We start from the raw sequence: 20,732 nt of genomic DNA, 5'->3' as shown, positions 1-20,732 counted from the left end.
CTTTCGGCTGTTAATATCCCATGTACGGAACTCCTTTCCGCCATGTCAGCCGCTAACTCCTCAGGTACGGAACTCTTTTCCGCCCTATCGGCTGTTAATATCCCATGTACGGAACTCCTTTCCGCCATGTCAGCCGCTAACTCCTCAGGTACGGAACTCTTTTCCGCCCTATCGGCTGTTAATATCCCATGTACGGAACTCCTTTCCGCCATGTCAGCCGCTACCTCCTGGTCCCTCGGTCGACCGCAGTCCGCCCCTTCACCAGCCTCATCTCTCTCGACACAACGCCTCACTACGTCAGTGCCTAATAAATTATCAGTCATAGATTCAAGGTACTTGATGACTTTTTGTGCCTTATTTTCCTCACCACTCGAAAAGGTCAATGTATTGGTCTGGAAATCAAGATTTGAGCCTATTTCTCGGAGCATATCCCATCCAAGAATAATATCAAATCCTAAGCCAGGAACCACCAAAAATTCCCAAGAAACTTTCCGAGAATTGTTTCCTTCAAAAATTGTAACATCTGAAACTACTTTTACTGAAGTAGGGATTACTTTTGAATCTCTACCAATGGGTTTTATTTTAACCAAGGATGGCTCAGTTTTCACCTTTCGTTTGTCAAGTGCTTCAAAAATTCATTCATCTAACAAAGATTTATGACAACCGGGGTCTACAAAGGCTTGATACTCAATGCCATTCAAAATAACTTTTTTCATAATAGGGTAATCCGTTTCTCCTAATCCCATATAACAAAAATATTCACAATGAGGGGGGTATTCAACTTTGCCAGATATCACCCCCTTCTGTTCAATCTGGCCTTCTAGTTTTCCTGTAACGTTTCCGGCTTCCCAGAGTCTCCAGACGATTGCGCTTGAAAACGATTCATACAATAATTGGCTTTATGATCCCAACTCCCACACACAAAACAGGCACCCCTCTGATAGTTATTGTTCCGCTTATAACAAAAATTGGCAGAATGGCCCTTGTTTCCACAACTGTAACATACTCTGTTTGGGCATTCAGCCACTAAATGACTGAAGCTCTGACACTTGTAGCATCTCCTATTGGTAGGACCCTCACCTCTCTCTCGAAAGGGCACATCACCATAGGTCTTACTGAAATCTGAGTTCCTATTATAATTTGTTTCACTAAAATTTCTACCTATATTCCTATTCTGACCTCTCCCCCTTGAACTAAAAGATTCCCCCCTCCCCTGGTCACGTTTTTCGTCAGGCCAGTTCTGACGGAGTCCTTCATTCTGTCCTGTCCAACCAAATTTAGTATCTACGGCTGCTGATAAAAATTCCTGCTCTTCACCAAGTGCATTCTCAATTGCTTCAAAACGCTGCGCTACTTTATACGCTTCAGAAAGAGAATCATAATCATCCTGGTGTTCTAATAAATATCTCTTAATGTTTATCCTCGAACCTTCAATAAAACAATCCAGGCCTACACTATTGGAAAAGCCTACTAAACCGACATATCCTGATCGATACGATTTTGTGGCAATCTCCACCCGCTTATAAAACTGATATACTGTTTCCCTGGATGATTGCCTCAATTCAGCTAAATCTCTAAATTTCTTTCCAGCTGTCTTTCCTGGTAGGTACGCCTGTGTCATTTCTTTTTCAAGTTCCTCTAAATTTCTAATATTTGAGGAATCTCTATCTTCAAAAAAATTAAGTAGTGGCCCTGTTACTCTAAGCGGTACTGCATCTATTACTTGCGAGTCGGACCAGCCAAGCAGCGTTTTAACCCTTCTCAATTGGCTAAAAAAAGGTTTTATAAATTTTGCATTGTCTAGAACTGGAATATTTCCCAGGGGATCCATTACTGACCCAATTACTCTTTGATTCATATTATCCTTGTTGCCGTTACTCTCGATAGGTGTATCAGTTATATTATTCCCCGAAATATCTCCCATAATTACACTGGCACTTTCTTTGGCCATTAAATTACCCAAAGTTGTCAAAAATTTTATGACTGAAGTGGGATTATAATCCCGACTTGAAGAATCCAAATTCAAAGGGGGTTTTAAACCTTTACTTTTTATTTCGTTCAAAAAGGATGAAGCAATATCTCTATCAAATTCAGGGTCTGAAGGATCTAAAATTGGAATTGCGCTCATTTTAAAAGAAAAGTAATTAAAAGAAATTAAGTCAAAGCTGCAAAAACAAGGCAAAATCGTTACTAAACACTCCTAACAGATTTCCTACTCGCGTGCGGACTTAAAATGCATGACTTACAATCGTAAATTGCTCTTCATGTCCTTCACTTCTTTTTCTAAAACTGGAATCTGGAGCGGGAACCTGGAACTTGAAACTGGAATCTTTGACGATGCAAACATCAATCGTAAATTGCTCTTCACGTCCTTCACTTCTTTTCTAAAACTGGAATCTGGAGCGGGAAACTGACATCCCTAAATAATCAGTTTACTTAGAATTTGAAATATTAATAGTTTAACCAGAATATGAATATTTGACAGAAACACGGAAAATCCCACTTCCGCTTTTCCGCTTCCGCTGTTTACAAAAATTTCACCTTAATAACCTTAGCCTCTGTAGGAGTCTTTTTCATAGCGGTTGTAATAGCAATAATAGTGGTAACATGTCCTCAGTGCCTTTGGGCTAGTTCAAAATCTACCTCAACATACCCTGAAAGCTTCAACTTACTGCTCTAAGCCGTTCCTGAGATATTGCCGGTACAACCTTTTGGCCATCTAAATGCTCGTAGTGTTTTGATTTAGTTAGCCATCACCCTAAACATTCTTTGAAAGATTGACCTCAATACCCTTAGCTTCAGTGGTAGTAATAACTGTTGAAGTAGTAGTGGCATTAATAGCAGTGTGCACGGAGCACCGTTTATTTGTATCCCTTTCACCCCTGGCCATTGAGCATTTCGAGGGGGATAAGAGTATTATATTTCCGTTTCGTATTTATTGGTGAATAAAACTCTAAACTTTGAACTCTGTTTATTTCAACATCTCCCTTAACGCACCCTGAAAGTTTCAACTTAATACCCTACCCTAAACAGTTCCTAAGACATTGCTGATACGTCCTTTTGACAACCTGCATCCACATAGTGTGTCTTTATTGTCTTTATTGACGTCTTCTCAACTATCCCTGAAATTTCCACCCTAATATCCTCAACTTTAGTAGTAGTAGTAGTGGTATTAGTTGTTGCAGTAATAGTAGTGATAGTATGACCAGCTTGACACCAACATCCGTAAGCCCTCGCGTCAAGTGGACCTCGATGCGAAAAAAAAATGAAGCTTAGTTCGGTAATATCAATTCTAAATGTCACAAAACGGATCCCGAATGTTTCGTCTTTGGTCAACTTGAAACTCACAATGTATTTAGACTGGACCAAATATACTAATATATTTCAACGAACATGACATATTGCGTATTTACAAAAAAAAGTATTTTTTTTTTTTTTTTACTTAAGAATTCATACTTGAACTGTTACGTTCATGAACCCTTTAGAGAAGACTACAGGGAATATCTAAAATTGCTTGGCTATACATCTTGCGGTTAGACAGCCCTTGGTGAATAACGGTGTATTTAGTCGGCATTTTTAGTGCAAATCAATAACTTGATGCCTTTTTGTTGCGACGAGACTCGAAACAATTTTATACAGGATTTTAATCGATGCTTTAGTTTTATCGTTCCTTGCCATTAGAATGAATCCATTTATTGTGGGCTGAACTTCCAGACTGATCTGATGCTTTGTCTGCTTGCAGGATTTTTATTTCTTCCATTTCCTGACATACATTGTTTATTTTAATACGTTTTTTTTTTTTTGCTGAATGCGTTTTGACCTCTGCTCTGTTTATGATAGACTTTTTAAATGTAAATTTTACAAAGTAATGTGTGCCTCCCTTTGATTAAATTTAATCTTACAGCGTGCCCACATTCAAGAACCTGGCAGAAGACACACTTATAAAAATTGCAGATTCTTTAGACGAGGTACGTTTGTCCTTCTTCTAGATACTTATCTTTTCTTTTATTTAATGCTGCTGCACCGTTATCCAAATGAATTGTTAAGTTGGTTTTTATATTTTAAAAAGAAGAACAGTAAAACCGTCATGTTTTTTAGTCCATGCTACTTGATCCCACAGGCCACGCTTCTATATATATGTATATATATATATATATATATATATATATATATATATATATATATATATATATATATATATATATATATATATATATATATATTTGCTACGATTGTTTATTTAATTTCTGTTCGTTTTGGATTTCATTAATTCTTTAATAGTAATTTATGGTTGTTTTGAGTTTGATTTATTGTAGGTTTCTATGTCTTTGATCTTAAGTTTAATATGGCCTTTACTTTTCTTTAGAAAACTGTTTTCGAAAAGTGCTTTTAAATCTATATACTGTAAGAACTCATAGTTTAGGTTGCTATTTGTATGTTGGAGAACCTTTTTCAAAAATTTGTAATCCTGACGCAAACAGTACTTTTTAATATAATTTTATACCTCTGAAGTTGAGTTGAAAAATAAAACTGAATATCATTCCCAAAAGAGCCTCTCTATGCTCTTTGACAACCAGGATACACTTACACTTTTTTTGTTTATTTAAATTATAAGAGCAGAAGTGGTAATTGTAGTAGCCCCAAAATGTTCAACTTAATACCCTCAGTCGTTCTCTAATATTGCTAAGATGTCATATTGGCAACCATTAACACAATGCCTTTTGATTTAGTATAAAGCAACATTTAGTTTTAAAGCATAATTGGCCAATTGCATAATTTTGGGGGGTTGACATGCCCAATATCACTGAAGGCATCGTTGCTGGACCGATCTACTATGCTGAACAACATTTTTGTCTCAACATTTTGACTAGATGCATTTGGAAACTGAATGGGCTTAACAGAAGAGCTGAAGGCCCTCAAATCTCTTTTTACTCTTAATAGGGATAGCAGAGCTGTTAATTTTGAATCGAATTGCTCCTTTAAAAGTTTCAATGATATTTCTAGCTATTTTAGAGTGGTGTTGCCTTATTTTAGAGTGGATATTGCTTATATGCCATTTTGAAAACCTGCATGCCTACAGTTTCTTCGTTAAATTGAAACTCCTATTAAACTTTCCCTAAAAGTGTCATCTTGATACCCTTAGCGTCATTCGGATTAGTTCCACACAGTTTCTGTATATCCCCAATTTTTCGACTTAATATCCTTCATTTTAATAGCAGTAGTAGTTAGTAGTTGTAGAATTAATTTTAGTAGTCTAAGCTTTAGTGGCATTAGTGGTAATAGAAGTAGTAGTAATGATAATGACAGTAGTAGTAGTATGAGTAGAAGCAGTAGCATTTGGATGCAAATATTTTCTTTTGGTTAGTTCAACATTCCTCACAACAAGCCCTGTTAGTTTCGACTTCACGCACCAAAACTGTTCCTAAGACATTGCTGCTACACCCTTTTGACAACCTGCATACAGACGACATGTTGTGATTCAGTTGACCTTCCCCCTCAAAATTTCTTGAAAATTTAAGTTTCATACCCGTAGGCATAGTTGTAACAGTAGTCACAATAGTATTATTGATATTACTAGTAATATTATTAAATAGCGGTAGTACTACTAGCACCAGCAGTGTTAACATATTGTCTTTTGGTCAGTACAACATCCCTCTCATCAAGTCCTGGATGTTTCAACTTAATACGATTAGCCATTGCTATGACATTTCTGATATGTCCTTTTAATAACCTGTATGTTCATATACTTTTTGAAATTTTCATCTTAATGCTCTTAGTCTTACATGTAGTTGCAATAGAAATAGTAGTAGTAGTAATAGTAGTAGTAGTAGTAGTAGTAGTAGTAGAAGAAGACGAAAATGTAGCAGTAACAGTAGTATTACCTTAGTGTGCACATATTGCCTTTTGGTGAGATGATCTTCCCCTTTAAGCATTCTCTGAAAGTTCCAATTTAATAGCCAAATCACTTCTTGAGATACAGTATTTTGACAGTGTTCATGCACATAGCGTCTTTTGATTTAGTTCAAATTTCCCTCAGTACTCTCAACGGAGAAGTGTAGTAGTTGTAGTTTTGATAGTTGTAGTAGTATTAATATCATCTTCAAAGGGTTTGTCATCCTCAAACACATAATTTCCGGATCTTTTAACTACGCTGAACAAAATGGCTATCTCAAAATGTTGATTGGATGTGTTTGGGGGATTTGGTGGGCGTGGGACGTGGGTTAGTTGTCCTCTGATTGCTTTCGAATATTAAAGAGGGCACTAGCCCTCTCAATTTCCAACCAAATAACCCTGAAGTTTCTTCGACAACTCCTTCGATATGAAGTGCCCTGGCCTTAAAAAAAAAAAAAAAAAAAAAAAAAAAAAAAAAAAAAAAAAAAAAAAAAAAAAAAAAAAAAAAAAAAAAACATTGTGCTCACATCGCTCTTTACATAGGCAGTGCTATCGCGCTTCCTATGAAAGGGGGGTATTTTTAAATTAGATGCATAGAAGGATTTTGAATATGTGTCACTGGAGGGCCTTAAGCCCTTGCTCCTGCCCTCTCCCCATTTGCTTATTGCTGCGCGATTTTTACCATCGAGGGCTTAAATTTAGGCTTTTGTTGCTGCGCTTGAATTGCTTGAAATAATTGTCATGCAACTTTATATAGACCCAAAAATTTCAGCACAATTTTGATTTCAACTAGTTAAAACATGCCAGCTGCTCTAATAGAAGTTTTAAAAAGGGGTGTTTACACGGTTCGAGCCTTTTTTCTAGGAAACTGCGGGAAAATAAGCGGGTAAATTGAAATGTTTGCTGCATACTTGTAATCAGCGACTTCAAAATCCTTGAGTACCAACTTTGATAGAAATCAAACATGGTGGGTGTAATTTATACTTGGCGTGTTTTGAATTGGGACAGTCGTTGGTTCACTTCAGACCACTCCCCCAACGATCCATCTGTAGTCTGCACTTTCATAAATCACGTTGATCAAGGGACATGTGCTGAGCGTTGTAAAAATGTGCCAAAGGTGGTGGAAACTGTTCAAAGCGTGGTGGAATATTGCAGCATTCGTGACGTTCTGAGATGTACGCTAGGTGGTGGAAGATGGGCGGAAATCGCTCTGAACAATGATGTGTCAAAAGGGTACAGGAAACAAATATTTATGGAGTTTTTTCTATCTCTGGTCAACTTGTCGTCGGTGACCTTTCTAATAGCTTTTTGCAATAAACGAGCAAAGCCTTCATCTCAAAGCAAAGGCTTATCTCAATAATCGTAATGTGGTGTATTGGATTTCTGAATACAACGAGATAATTTAACGCAATGTGAGGTAACCCAGCGAGTAATTAAAAAAAAAAAAAAAAAAAAAAAAAAAAAAAAAAAAAAAAAAAAAAAAAAAAAAAAAAAAAAAACACGTTTTTTGCTTGAAAAGTGCTGGAAATGTGATAAATCTAAAAAATTCAGATTCTTTTGGCATGGGGGGATGCAGTTCCAAAGACCTCATTCCTGCATAATTGCTTTTTCTGTTAATTTGAAATAACATTGTAAGTCTTAGCTGAATTGTCGAAATTAACTGCATTGGTGAGCTCTCGAGGGAAAAATAGTGTCGACATGTTTGGCATATCCTGGATGATGCGGGAAGCCCTTAACACTTAAATTAAATTTTTCACCGGTAGCTATTAAGTTTATGTACCAACCATTGAAAAAAGGAAAATTCTCTTATATCTGAAGCCATTTTAGATTATTCTCTAAAAAGAAGTCTTAAGTGACATCATAATTCTGGCTTGATGAATGGAGACACGTGAAACTAGCGAATCCAATAATATAAATATCTTGTCCTTTTGGTGAAGTGACAGCTATAGGCTTGTCGCACAATCGCATGTTCCGTAAACCTCAAGATAGCAATAACTGCCTTCTTTGCTTTGCGCATAAAGCGGAACTGTTTATTTTAACCAATGGTCAGAAATAACCGTGGACTGGCTGTTCCATGTAAGTTGCAAGTTTTTAACGTGTTATTTTTCTGCAGCACGGCTCTGAAGTTCCAATATAAGACGACAACATTGCTGTCGTTCTATAGCTGAATATCTTAAATTAATAAATCCAATGATACTAGTATCTTGGGCTTTCGTTCCAAGTTACAGCTGTAGACTTGTTGCAAAGTTGCATAATTCGCAGGAAACGTTATTTGAACTGGACTTTCGCATTGTAGATGGCCATCTTTCAGAGTAATAAAAGAGAATTGCCTAAAGTTAGCCGTACTGGAATAGTCAAAGCCAGGGCTTTATCAAGGATTTTTGTCATGGGAGGGGTTGGCTACCAAATACAATGCCATACAATATTTTACTAAACATTTTTCTTGAATGTTGAAATTTAAGTATTTGTACTCTTATACCCATAATAAACCTATGTCTGTTAAAAATAAATATGAATTAATTAAAAAAAGGTTTTGCGATAAAAGTTTTTGGAACAAAAGCATAGAGGTATATTTAAACCTTTTAAAGGCGCAGAATTAAATTAATTTAATAAGTAAAATTTAAAAGCAATAATAATTGCTATGGACGAATAAATGAAACCAAAAAATAAACCAAAATTAAAATGATTAGTCGTGTCAAATTTAAAAATAACCTATGAGTCAATGAATCTATTTTTTAGCCGCAAATACAACAAAGCAAAAAAAAAGAAAATAACCACCAAAATTAAAATGATTAATCGTGTCAAACCTAAAAATAACCTATGAGTCAATGAATCTATTTTTTAGCCGCAAATACAACAAACCAAAAATGAAAATAGCCACTAAAAACACACTATGGACATATTACAGTGGATGAACCAAATTAAACTAATAAGGGATAGAAACTTAAAAGGAATCACTAAACAAACTTCAAACATAGATACATTACCAGAAATAGAAAGGGAGCTACCGCTCTCTTAAAATCTATGAAGATAAGATTTTATTTGTGCTTTACTGAAAACAAAATATGTCTTAAACGATATTTTCTTTGGTCGTTAAAATATTAAAAAACAAGAAATTGCTCAAACCTCCTCGATCTAAATTTTTTAGTCTGATGTGCAGTAATTTTTTATTAATACTGTATTCCTGTTTGCTAATGGAATTGCTTAAGGAATGTATCATGCATGTGAAAGATTTTTGTTTATTTTGAAAATTGAAAAACTGTTCGAAATACATTATCGTTTTCAGTAAAGTGAAGATGACACTTAAGCCTTTTAGGCAGTTTGAGGGAGGGATAGCCGCAGTCTTATTTGTTATAGCTCTGATTTGTACACGTTGATCAGCGTTTTGATTTTATTGTTGTTGGTGTTTTGAGAATTTTTTTATTGTTCAAAATGCAAATCGTTTTCAGTAAAGTGTAAATGACACTCTAGCTTTTAAAGAGTTTAAGGTGTCGGTAGCTCTACTTATATTTATAGTCATTTGTTTTTGGGAAGTTTTACTTGATAATTAATTTTTGTTTACTGTTTGCTTTGATTTCATTTATTCATTCATAGTAATGTCCGCTCGTTTTTAGTCTGACTTGTGATGTAAATTTGTTTATGATCATTCAAGATTCTAGTATCGGTCTTTACCTTTCTTTTCGAAGTGTTTTCTTGAAAACATTTAATAAAAGAATGGATTGGTTTAGAAAAGAGATGTACGATATTATCGGTAATGTTTCACTAATAATCTTAGAGTAAACTGGCATAGCAGGCTTAAATTGCATATCTGATTCTATTATCTCGTTCTGTGTCACTGTACTTACATGAATATATCATTGGTTTTTAGCTATTGAAAATAAGCGGTGCCACCAAAGCTAAATTTAAAACCCTCTCTTTCTATTTGCATAAGAATAGTATACAAGTAGCACCGTAAGTGTCTATTTCTCTAGATGGGGACAGCTTTTAAATCATTCTTTGTTAGAAGCAATAAGGTGTTGAAGATGTATCCGCCTTTGATTATTAGTATGGTTAAATGCAGTTAAGGGCATAACAATTCGCATATGTAGCGAATCGGTTATAAATCAATTGTTTTTAAGTAATGACAACAGGTCTTTGTTCTTTTGCGGGGCGTACTTTGCTAAGTATTTATGAATGTAAATGATATTTTGTTGTGTATTTGTTCTCCCAGTGATACCTTTCGTCGGTGGGCTTTTGCTGAGTGAATTTATAGACTGCTTACTTCATTTTTCATCAGCTGTTTAAAGTAGTTTTTTACCATCTCATTTGAATGTCAGCTGACTTATTTCGTGCTTTACTTGTTTCAACACAGTCTCTGTTTCAATTTTGTGCAATGGGTTTTGCATGGGATTAATGTAATTTTATTTATAAGTCTTTATTTGAACTTTGACTATCGCTCCACTAGCATTTGGATTTTTTTTCCTCAGACTGTGGATCCAGGTGGGTGTTCCAAATTGGCCATAAAAGCTCAATTAAAAATGCCACTATCCCACCACCAGTACTCAACAAAGTTCTCGATACAATCCTAACACCACGATTGACAAAATGTGTTTGGTTTTCCACTCTTTACACATTTTAACGCTTGTGTGGAGCGACAGATAAAAAACCAAAGTAATCAAAGAGTTTGTGGTAACGAACTGTAAGTAAGGAGCGACTCGACCCAATAGTAATCGAAACTCTAGAAACGGAATATTTATATCAATAGATACCCATGCAAAGTTACGAGCCTGAGAAAATTTCCTGATTTTTGGAATAGTGGGAAACACCTCATAAAATTCAAGGTATCTTGATGCAAACCACACCATAAAACTCAGCGTACCTCAGAACCCTATTGTAGAAGTTTCAAATTCCTATATACAAACAAGTGGAATTTTGCTATATTTGCCAGAAGACAGACCACGGATGGGTGTTTATATGTTTTTTGTTTGTTTTTTCCCCAGGAGTGATCGTATTGAAATATTGCTCCTAGGAAATCTTGAGAGGGTGGTTCTAGTGCCCCTTTTAAGTGACAAAAAGTATTGGAGGGCAACTGGCCCCCTCCCATGCCCATTTATTTCTTAGAGTTATCTGATCAAAATTTTGAGATAGCCATTTTGTTCAGTATAGTTAAAAGATCAAATAACTATGTTTTTAGGGATAAAACGACCCACCCATAATCCGTGAGGAGAGTCGTAAGAGCAAGGTATTGAGGAGAGGGTAGCCCTTCATATACGGAATAATTCTTATTCCTTTTGGGTTTTAATGTTGCTTCTTACTTTCAGATAAAAGAAACTTTTTTTTTTACTTAATCCCGTTAGAGATTTACTATGTGTGTCATGTTTATTTTTATACCTCTTCTTTTTCTCTTTCTTTGTCCCTCTTCTATGGGGTTATTCGTGAATAATTGTGTTGCGAGAGCAACACTTTGGTTTTGTCCCGGTTTTTTTTTTTTTTTTTTTTTTTTTTTTCTATGCCGCCGATCTCAGCTTATTCCTGGAAACTGGTAAGGGTCTAACCTGTGCGGTTTTTACGGAAAGTGTGGACCTCAGGCCGGATTGATGAATATGACATTACATTTTGGAAAGCTCCGTAGAACTCTTGCCTGGGGCCAAAAAGGATGGTTTTTGCTTGTCCTCGAGCCAGAGCCTATGGTGTGCGAAGTGAAGTGGAGTTATATAGCCTATGTCAGAGAGGAGTATCTGAAGTTGTGCAGCCAAGCTTTCGTTTCATCAAACCATGTTTCTGCTTTCGAGTGGAAAGCTCCGTTCTAGCAGGCAAGCAGGCAGGCACCAGTTTCAAATTGAAGATGGACTAAAATCTATAAGTGTTAAATATATGCGGTAGTTCCCCGGCCCCACAGCCAATATATCTTCTTTGAGTGATAAATAGAAAAATTTACAGCAACAAAAAAGTGCGATTTTCCCACGGGTCCGAAAGTGCTGCCATCTATTGTTTCTAGCCATTTCTGTTCGTGATTTCAGCTGACTTTACCATTCTTTTTTTTTCTACTTGGGATTGTAATAGAGAAAAGGTATCAGATATACCTCTTAAACTTTAAAAGTTCTCTCATTGCTAAAGAAATTAGAGCTTATCCTTTGCTCCTTTCTAAGTGGTGGTGTTAGAAAGTTGGCCTCCAGCAAAAAAGTCAACTTTTGAACTAAGACAGATAGAATTTTTTTTTCAATGACAATCGATAGACCTTGATGAGCTGATCAAAGTATATGTCATCCATTTTTTGTTACAAAAATTCCTTCATGACATACACCAGTTTGAAAGTTTCAAGGGGTTGACACTTCAGTGGTAAGGTACACACTTGAACCAAAAATAGGCCGATACCAATTGTGAGATATGTAGGGGACTTCCAAGCAACAGTCGGTTATTAGCTTATAATCATCTTTGGCAATGAGAGGTTTGCAACTTTTGTTGATTGGTGTACCTATTATCTGTTTCTGGTGTAATTGATGGTAAGAACAACTTGGTTCCCGATTGTAAGACATGTAGGGAAGTTGTAAGTAATAATCGGCTGTTAGGCTACAATGACTTCAGCGACAAGGGGTTTGGAACTTTTGCTAGTTGGTGTACCCATTATTTGTTTCCGGTGAATTTGGATGTATATCCCGGGAGAGGGACTTGTAAGTAAGAATCGGTTGCTAGAGGAGGTTCACGAGGGGCTACAAATTTGTGCAAATTGGTACACATCTATGGAATCAGGGACCCATAAATTTCCTGTAATGACTCGCCATCCAATAATAAGCGATCCTGGATGGCGAGTCATTACAGGAAATTTATGGGTCCCTGATGGTATTTTGATCCTGAAAAGTTACAGATAGCTTTATAATACCAACTAGATTACATAAGATAATGTTCCAAGTTTCCATCCGTCACGATGTCTACGATTGAAAAGGATAAAGTTCAACCGGCTGCAAAGTGACATTTAGGGGCCTAGTAAGTAATAATCGGCTTTTAGGTTACAATCATTTTCAGAGATGAGGAGTTTGCAACTTTTGCTTGTTGGTGTACCCATTATTTGTTTCCGGTTGAACTTGATGTCTATCTCGGGAGAGGGACTTGTAAGTAAAAATCGGTTCACTTTAGGCTAGAAATTTGTCCAAATTGGTGCACATTGTATTCGATCCCTATAAATCTGTCGGTAAGAAAGTTCATATCAATGGTCTATCAATCACTGTAACCTAGAATTAAGATGTTACGCAACGGGTACAAACGACAATACAAAACAATGAGGTAGTTTCGTAATAATTAATAGAATGTCATCTATGGTATTTTGATCCTGAAAAGTTACGGATAGCTTTATAATTAATACCAACTAGATTATACAAGATATTGTTCCTAGTTTTCATCCGTTACAATGTCTACGATTGAAAAAGATAATGTTCAACTGGCTGCAAAGTCAATTTAGTCCTTTCTTTCAATATTCTTTTGTTGTTGTTTTTTCAACGCTGGGGTGTGATCATGTGATTATTGATTGTGTTCTTCTTTGAATATGCCGTTTTGAAAGCTTTGATAGTTTTGACAACTTCAGCATTTAACCGATAGCGAAGAAACAAAACCAAAGTGTTGCTCTCGCGACACTTTAATCGGCAAAGCCGGACAAAGGTTGCCGCAACACTTCACGTTGCCCAGGCAACGTAGGTCTAGTTTGAATTCATATGCGTTGCATTCCAGTACGAATAATATAATCTAAATAGTGCTGTTGGATGTAACCTTGTCTACTCAAGAATGGACCAAGATATACTAGTGCATTATTAGTCATTTTTGCATGTAGTAGTTAGGTATATGAACAAGTGCTTTGAATTTTAGGTATTTTCATGACCAGTTCTTAAGTGTGGAGTATACGATTAGGTTTTACGACAAACAAAGCTATAAATTTTCCTCTTGTCGTTATCCAGTCGCCTTTTGAGTTGAACATGGCAAGTAATACATTAGTGTCTTAATTACTGGCTTTTATTGCTGTCACTTTAATTTGACTTTTAAAACATGACGTTTGTGTTTTCTTCTTGTTTTTTTGCCTTAAGTCAGTCAATCATCTTTTAAATGAGTTTCTGTCTTAGTTCTTAAACGAGATGCAGTTTTATTGCTCATCTCTTCATTTACTATTTTTGCCAGTTGTACTTGAATGATGTTATGTCATTTGATTGATGAGTACGCGGATCAATATTTTTTTTTTTTAAATGAAATACGATTTATCCTTCTAGCGAAGCAAATTGTAAACTTCTCAATATGTTAGAAAAGTTGAACGGCTTAGAATATCAAAAAATAACGCAAATAAATTTTTTAATGATAAAATATTTACAAAATATTACATTTTCAGGCAAATATTTGTCATGTTTCATTTCATTAATGAGCATATTCATCAATTTTACTTTAGACTATTTTAAAGTTTCTATTTTTCATTTGAGCTCTCCAGAATCTCATGTAGGACTTTCTTCATGAAGAGTTGACGAAATTGTAAACCAAAAATTTCAACTCCCGAACTTGGTTCTGTCGGCAAACTCTGTCAAAGTCAAAGGAGTTCAAATCTCGGACATATGTATCAAATAAGCTTGATGTCTGTGCTTTTCAGGGGATGCATACATCAGAGCAAAATTAGGGAATTATCAACGAATGGTAGCTGGTATAATCAGCTAGTATTTTTAGTTTGCTGTATTCCTTGGGGTATATATGAATCATAAATGAAAATTTGTTTAGGGGTTGCAGACGATGTGCCGAGAAGCTAAAAAGTTTGAATGTTTTTTATCTATCTTCCTGATAATGGTTGCAGCAGAACTCTAAGCTAGTACAGAGCAAACAACGGCCCAAAAGAAGTAAAAAAAAAAACGAAACTGTTTAGTGACAATTTCCCATACAGCACCATTTAGAAAATGGCCATTTTCATTCGGATTCTACAGAATTGTAACTTGTAGTTTAAAAGATGGATTTGTTGAGTACTCTGAAAAAGAGCCTCAAAGCTTCTAAAAATGAAAAAAGATAGAAAGTACGCTTTTGAAATCGTTATTGTCGAAAACCCTTCAGTGGAGGTTTATAGTTCTCCACCTTGAACAAAAAGGAATGTCAAGTCTTTGCATAGGTAGCACTGATGTGTATCTTTTTTTCTTGCTTCGTTTCCATCCCAGGGATGACGCTATCAATCAGTGGTCGTAGAATTTCGGGAGATGGCTAATTTGCACCGAAATGAAAAGATTTAAACACTCAAAGCAACAAAATAGATTGTGTCTTAGTAAAGCGTCGTTTTGTATCATTTTATGCCGCTAAACATCAGTTGCGGCCCAAATAGGGTCAATATGTCGGAAATCGTGAATTTCTAGTCGGAGGCCATTAAAGAGCCTTATCAATCCCTTTTTTAAAGGTTCGCCCAAAAGACTCGATTTGTATCGTGCTTGAATTTTCCCTTTGGAAGACCAATCTTATTTTAGGCCCTACCTAAGTATAATATTGCGTACACCATAGTCATCTATGGTGATGACGCAACACCTCCTTCTTCAACACCTTAACCCCTCCTCAGCGCCTCGCTCTTCACGCTAAAGTTTCTTGCTACTTTTAATAAAGCTTCTTATAGTTCTAATTAAACGACCCTTGTGTTTAAAGAGTCGCTATTAAAGAATTGGGACAATATTCAAACTTTAGTGTAAAGAGCAAGGTTTTTTCCTGGCAAAAAAAATCTTTTGTATACAATATTCCATCCGAAAATGCAAAACGTAACCTACGTGATCTATCGACTTTCAAAAGACCTTTTTTTTCAAAATATGCCTGTGATCCTGTAAAACAAAGGTATTGTCTTAAAAAAAAACAAAAAAAACTGCTCTTAAATTCGGAGTGCTACGCAATTTTATGAATATAGTTAAATCTGTTTGTTTGCCCATTATTGTTATTGCTCTTTTGGCTGCATTACTAGCTCTACCGTCATTAATTTGCAATTTTATAATAATCAATCTATTCTAAAAAATACTTTAAGGATTAGGGATGCACTGAAGGGTTTGTGGCTGATATTGACGTGTTTGATATTAAATTGGGATATTTATGTTATTCTTGAGTCAGAAATAGGGAAATTTGACACCGATATATAAATTATCAACGGAAAAACCATAATGCATGACTTAATGACGTCCGCCAAATACTATGACAATCTTTAGCTTTTAATGCCATGTTAGGCTAAGCGCTTTAATAAAACATTTTGTTGTATAAGTATAAGTAGGTAACTAAATTTGCCATTAATCACACTCTTTAAATGTCGCCATAAATGACATCAGATTTTTTTTTTTTTTTTTTTTTTTTTTTTTTTTTTTTTTTTTTTTTTTGATCCTGCCGAATAACCACATTTTCACCAAATGATTAACCAGAAGTGTTGGAAATTATGTATATCAGGTGGCGCGTGCCAAGCGTGGCAAAAGTATCCCAAGCGTTGCAGAGACTATGCCACATGTTGAGAAATTGTAACATGCATGCCAGAACCTTGCGGCACACACGTCACTCCATGATATACACCAGGATGTGGAAAGTAGGTAACCCCTCGGATTCACCACAACAAAGCCTGATTGTTAGAGTTTAACTCTCAGGTTCTCTTATGAAGGGATAGTAGTGTTGAGTGGATCTAGTTCTGATGTTCAGATTCTACCTTCTATAATGTTGAATTATGTAAATTATGTAGCTCACATTCTGTTGACTTGAGATGATGTGTACCAGTGACGGTTCTGGTCTCTCTTGCGCCTGGGGTGAAATCTCGATTAGCCCCACCCTCCTATCTGCCAAAAATTGTTAGGCCAAGTTTTAACAAAAGATTCATTGATTAAAAAATTCCATTTATTTAAATCTGACTTTTCTTACTTTAGCCTTTGCAAAATTATCTCTTTAGGAATGATGATGAAGACGTAGAAAAATGAAAATTTCGGATTAAATTTGCTAACTGCGAACTGCGCCCTCTACTTTAATTTTAATGAAAATAAAATTTCAAAAATCACCAAGATGATTATAACTGCTAGGTTATTTATTTGAAATTTTGCGCCCCTAAAATTTCTGCGCCCAGAAAAAGTGCCCCTCTGTGCCCCCCTAAAACCTCGTCTAGTGTTTATATGAGCTGTAAAAAAAAGCCGTGCAGTGTGACTACATATAATCAGACTGGTCGGTCACTTAACAGAGTAATTGCTTTTGGCTCAATCCTATGATTAAATTTAGGTTTCCAGAAGTACTTACTAGTAATGCTAAAGAAAGGGGGCTTTTCTCTAACTCGGAAATTTGTTTTTCTAGGTGAGTAGAACTTCAGGAACTGATATGCAGTCTAAATTAGGACCTGAAAAGGTGTTTCTGTTGCCTAGCAATGTAAAATTATATTGCCCTGCTCCATTTCTATACGGGGTTATTGCTGCTTGTTCTAAGTTTTATTGTTGTTCGTTGTTATTTGTTATCGTTATGCTTGATTCGTGATTCTGAATCTGCTTCGAAAATTACTTTAGATATAGCTCGAATTGAGAATTTTTCAGAACTATTTGTAGACATTAGTTTTACAGTATAGGTTCCCAAAAAAAGTTTTCAAACAAATTTAAGGGTGATAATAAAATCTAAGACGAGCAGAGATGAAGTCATATAATAAGTCAATCTTAAAACGATAACAGGAAGTAAAATGATTAATTATGTCAAACTTGAAATGAACCGAAATTACTATGAATGAATGAAACCTAAAACGAACATAAATTATGAAAAATAATCAAGCCAAACTAGAAACAAACAGAAATTACTCTAACTCCAAGACTTCCCACCGAAATTTTTGTGATAACTTTTTTATTCAAAATATTCGAAAAATACAATAAATATGCCTCCAGAGACAGTATGACCCCACTCCCTCTTGGTGCAAGGCCCCGGAAATAGTGCAAATTGCTAATTTGTGGTGCATAAGTTTTATACAAGAAAAAGAGGGATTTTCTCACAACTTTCAAAACTCAGATGGAATGTGATGCTTAAAAAACTACCGAATAGTATAGTTCGATATTAAGTATGCAGTAATCAAATTTTGATATTGCATGACAATCCTTTTTATAATATGACAAATAATTCAGAATTGCACCGCATAAAGGCTCAAAATCAGTTCTTATTCTTGGCACTTTTAATTTTAATTACACTGTTCTCCCTGAGTTAACCAAACTGGTCCTAGTTTTATTGTAAATGCCCTATTATTGGTCTAGACTGTCGACTAGTGATATTTGCAAAATTGCCACATTGTGTTCGCTTTGAATCTTTGCTAGACAGACAATAATCGCTGTAACTTGTATGCAACAGTAAATTGATGTTGCGCTGTTGTATAATAATATTCCTTTTTCCTCCTCTTCTTGTTCTTCTTTATTCGTGTGGAGTGGCTATGCTTTAATTTTGGACGGTCCTGAGTTGGCAATGATGAAGTTTTCTTTTTTCTTTGGCTAAAAATACAATTCGAGTTAAGTAAGAAAATGTCTAGAAAAATATTTCACCCGGAGTAGGATTATTGCAGCAATACAGATTGCTCCCAGTCCCTGGGGTTCTGTCAGTTATCTCCATTAATTTTTATTCTTTTTTTTAGACGTACTACAACCAAGGTGATTATGTCATTCGCCAAGGAGCTAGAGGAGACACTTTTTTCATTATCAGCAAAGGACAAGTAAGACAATTATGTATATGTATATATATATATATATATATATATATATATATATATATATATATATATATATATATATATATATATATATATATATATATATATATATATATATATATATATATATATATATATATATATATATATATATATATATATATATATATATATATATATATATATATATATATATATATATACATATATATATATATATATATATATATGCATTATTTTTTAATGTTTAGCCGGCGGTTTTATAAAATTTTTCCTCGTGGCGATACACTGTTAGTATTGTTCATGTTGATGTGACAATAGGTCTGTAATATATACTAAAAAGTATGTTTTACCGTAAAAAAAGAGGATTTTGAAGTACAATATGTTAGATATCTATCGCAATATCCTATATAAGATTGTGTGGCACCCTATTGTATTGTGTCGCCCTGTGTTATTTTGTCACCCTAATCTGGTACAAGGGGTCGCTTACTATCGGCCACATGGTTTATCTGGTAGTACCACTTGTTCCGCCACGCCTGGTAAATCCTACTCTGTTTTAAACTATGTTTGAAAGTGAACACCTTATTAAGCAGATCTTGAATGTACATCAGTGAATTTTGAGTGTTCTATCTATTAGGACATATTTTGTCCGGTTATTTTACGGTTGATTTTTTTTTTCTTTTGGAAAATAAAAGTAGTTGACATCTTCGAAGAGAATCAACCCTCCCAAACATTACTGTGCCAAGAAGTCGTGAAATTAACTTAATCTACATTTTTTTTTTTTTTTAATCTTGTCCATTTAAGCATAGGAGAAGTATCCTTTTCATGCTAATTAAATAAATAAATGCGTTTTTTCAACTGAAATTAAGGTGCAATATTAAAACATGAAATGAACAGAAACTATTATGTATATGAGGGGGATTGTTCCTCCTCAACACCTCGCTCTTTACGCTAAAGTTTTTTAGTACTTAAAAAAGAGCGTCTTATTGTTCTAAATAAACAAACATACTGTGTCAGGTGTCATTCTTAAAGAATTGCGACATAACTCAAACTTTAGCGGGAAGAGCGAGATGTTGAGGAGGAGCAATCCCCCTCATATACGCAATAATTTCTCTTTGTTCCAAGTTTTAATATTACTCTTTACTTTTAGTAAAAAACTTGTTATTTTATTTAATTTCTGATCGTTTTTTAAACAGTGCCAGGAAACCTGACCACACCTCCACAAAAATTATCCCTCTTTCCCACGGAGTTATTCTCTACACAATTCAGTGTTGGTGAAAATTTACCCCAGACAATTACCCTTAACATCTCTACGCGTAAAAGTGTGTCGGCAATGAGAAAGCAAGACATAACAAGAATTTTGTAAAAGATTTCTGGCAAATTCTCACACTGTAAAATTTCCCCTCACAAATTTGCCTCTGGAAACTTCCCTCCCCGTGGGAAATTATCCCCGGGGAAAAATCCACCCACAGAAAATTCGCCCTTCCCAAAATGTATGCATACTTCCTAATAGCAAATACTATACGTAAGCAACGGGCAAATTTGTAACTTAAAGACCTTTCCCCAAGGGCCGTGGGGGTCATGATATCTCCAAAGGCATAGTTATTCTGTCTTTCAAAGCCACAGTTTTGAGAAAAAAGGGGCGTGGGAGGGGTCTAAGTTGCCCTCAGATTTTTGGTCACTTAAAAAGTACACTAGAGCTTTTAATTTCTGTTCAAATTAGCCCTTTCCTGATATTTTTGGACCACTGGATCGATGCGATTACCCCTGAAAAAGAAACAACAAACAAATAAACACACATCCGTGATCTTTCTTCTGGCAAAAAAAGAAAATACAAAATTCCACATTTTTGCAGGTAGGAGCATGAAACCTCTATAGTAGGGTTCTCTGATACGCTGAATCTGATGGTGTGATTTTCGTGAAGATTCGATTACTTTTAGGGGGTGTTTCCCCTTAACACCCTTTTTTCGAAAATCAGGCAGATTTTTTCAGGCTTGTAACCTCTGATTAGTAAGACTAAACTTAATGAAACATATACTTTTGAAATCAGTTGTTTTTTAGAGTTTCGTTTACTATTGAGCCGGGTTGCTCCTTACTTACAGTTCGTTACCACTAGCTTTTTAATTACGTTAAAATATTGGACGAGAAGTGTCCTTGCTTCTTTTCTTTTTTATAAAGCAGGAGA

General features: G+C 35.2%; 1 protein-coding gene across 1 annotated transcript in view; it reads left to right on the top strand.

Moving 5' to 3' along the window:
• The window catches only part of LOC136036261 (cGMP-dependent protein kinase, isozyme 2 forms cD5/T2-like), a gene marked incomplete in the record, with an annotated part of 170,535 nt that overhangs the window by 39,252 nt on the left and 110,551 nt on the right, over positions 1 to 20,732 (top strand). The window contains 2 exon segments of the mRNA XM_065718394.1: positions 3,905 to 3,968; positions 18,473 to 18,550. Of these exon segments, the coding sequence (XP_065574466.1) occupies positions 3,905 to 3,968; positions 18,473 to 18,550 (142 nt within the window).

Source organism: Artemia franciscana, chromosome 15, assembly GCF_032884065.1.
Source record: "Artemia franciscana chromosome 15, ASM3288406v1, whole genome shotgun sequence".
NCBI lineage: Eukaryota > Metazoa > Arthropoda > Branchiopoda > Anostraca > Artemiidae > Artemia > Artemia franciscana.
Note: the sequence above shows the minus strand (reverse complement) of the source record. Positions and strands in the feature narration are given on the sequence as shown.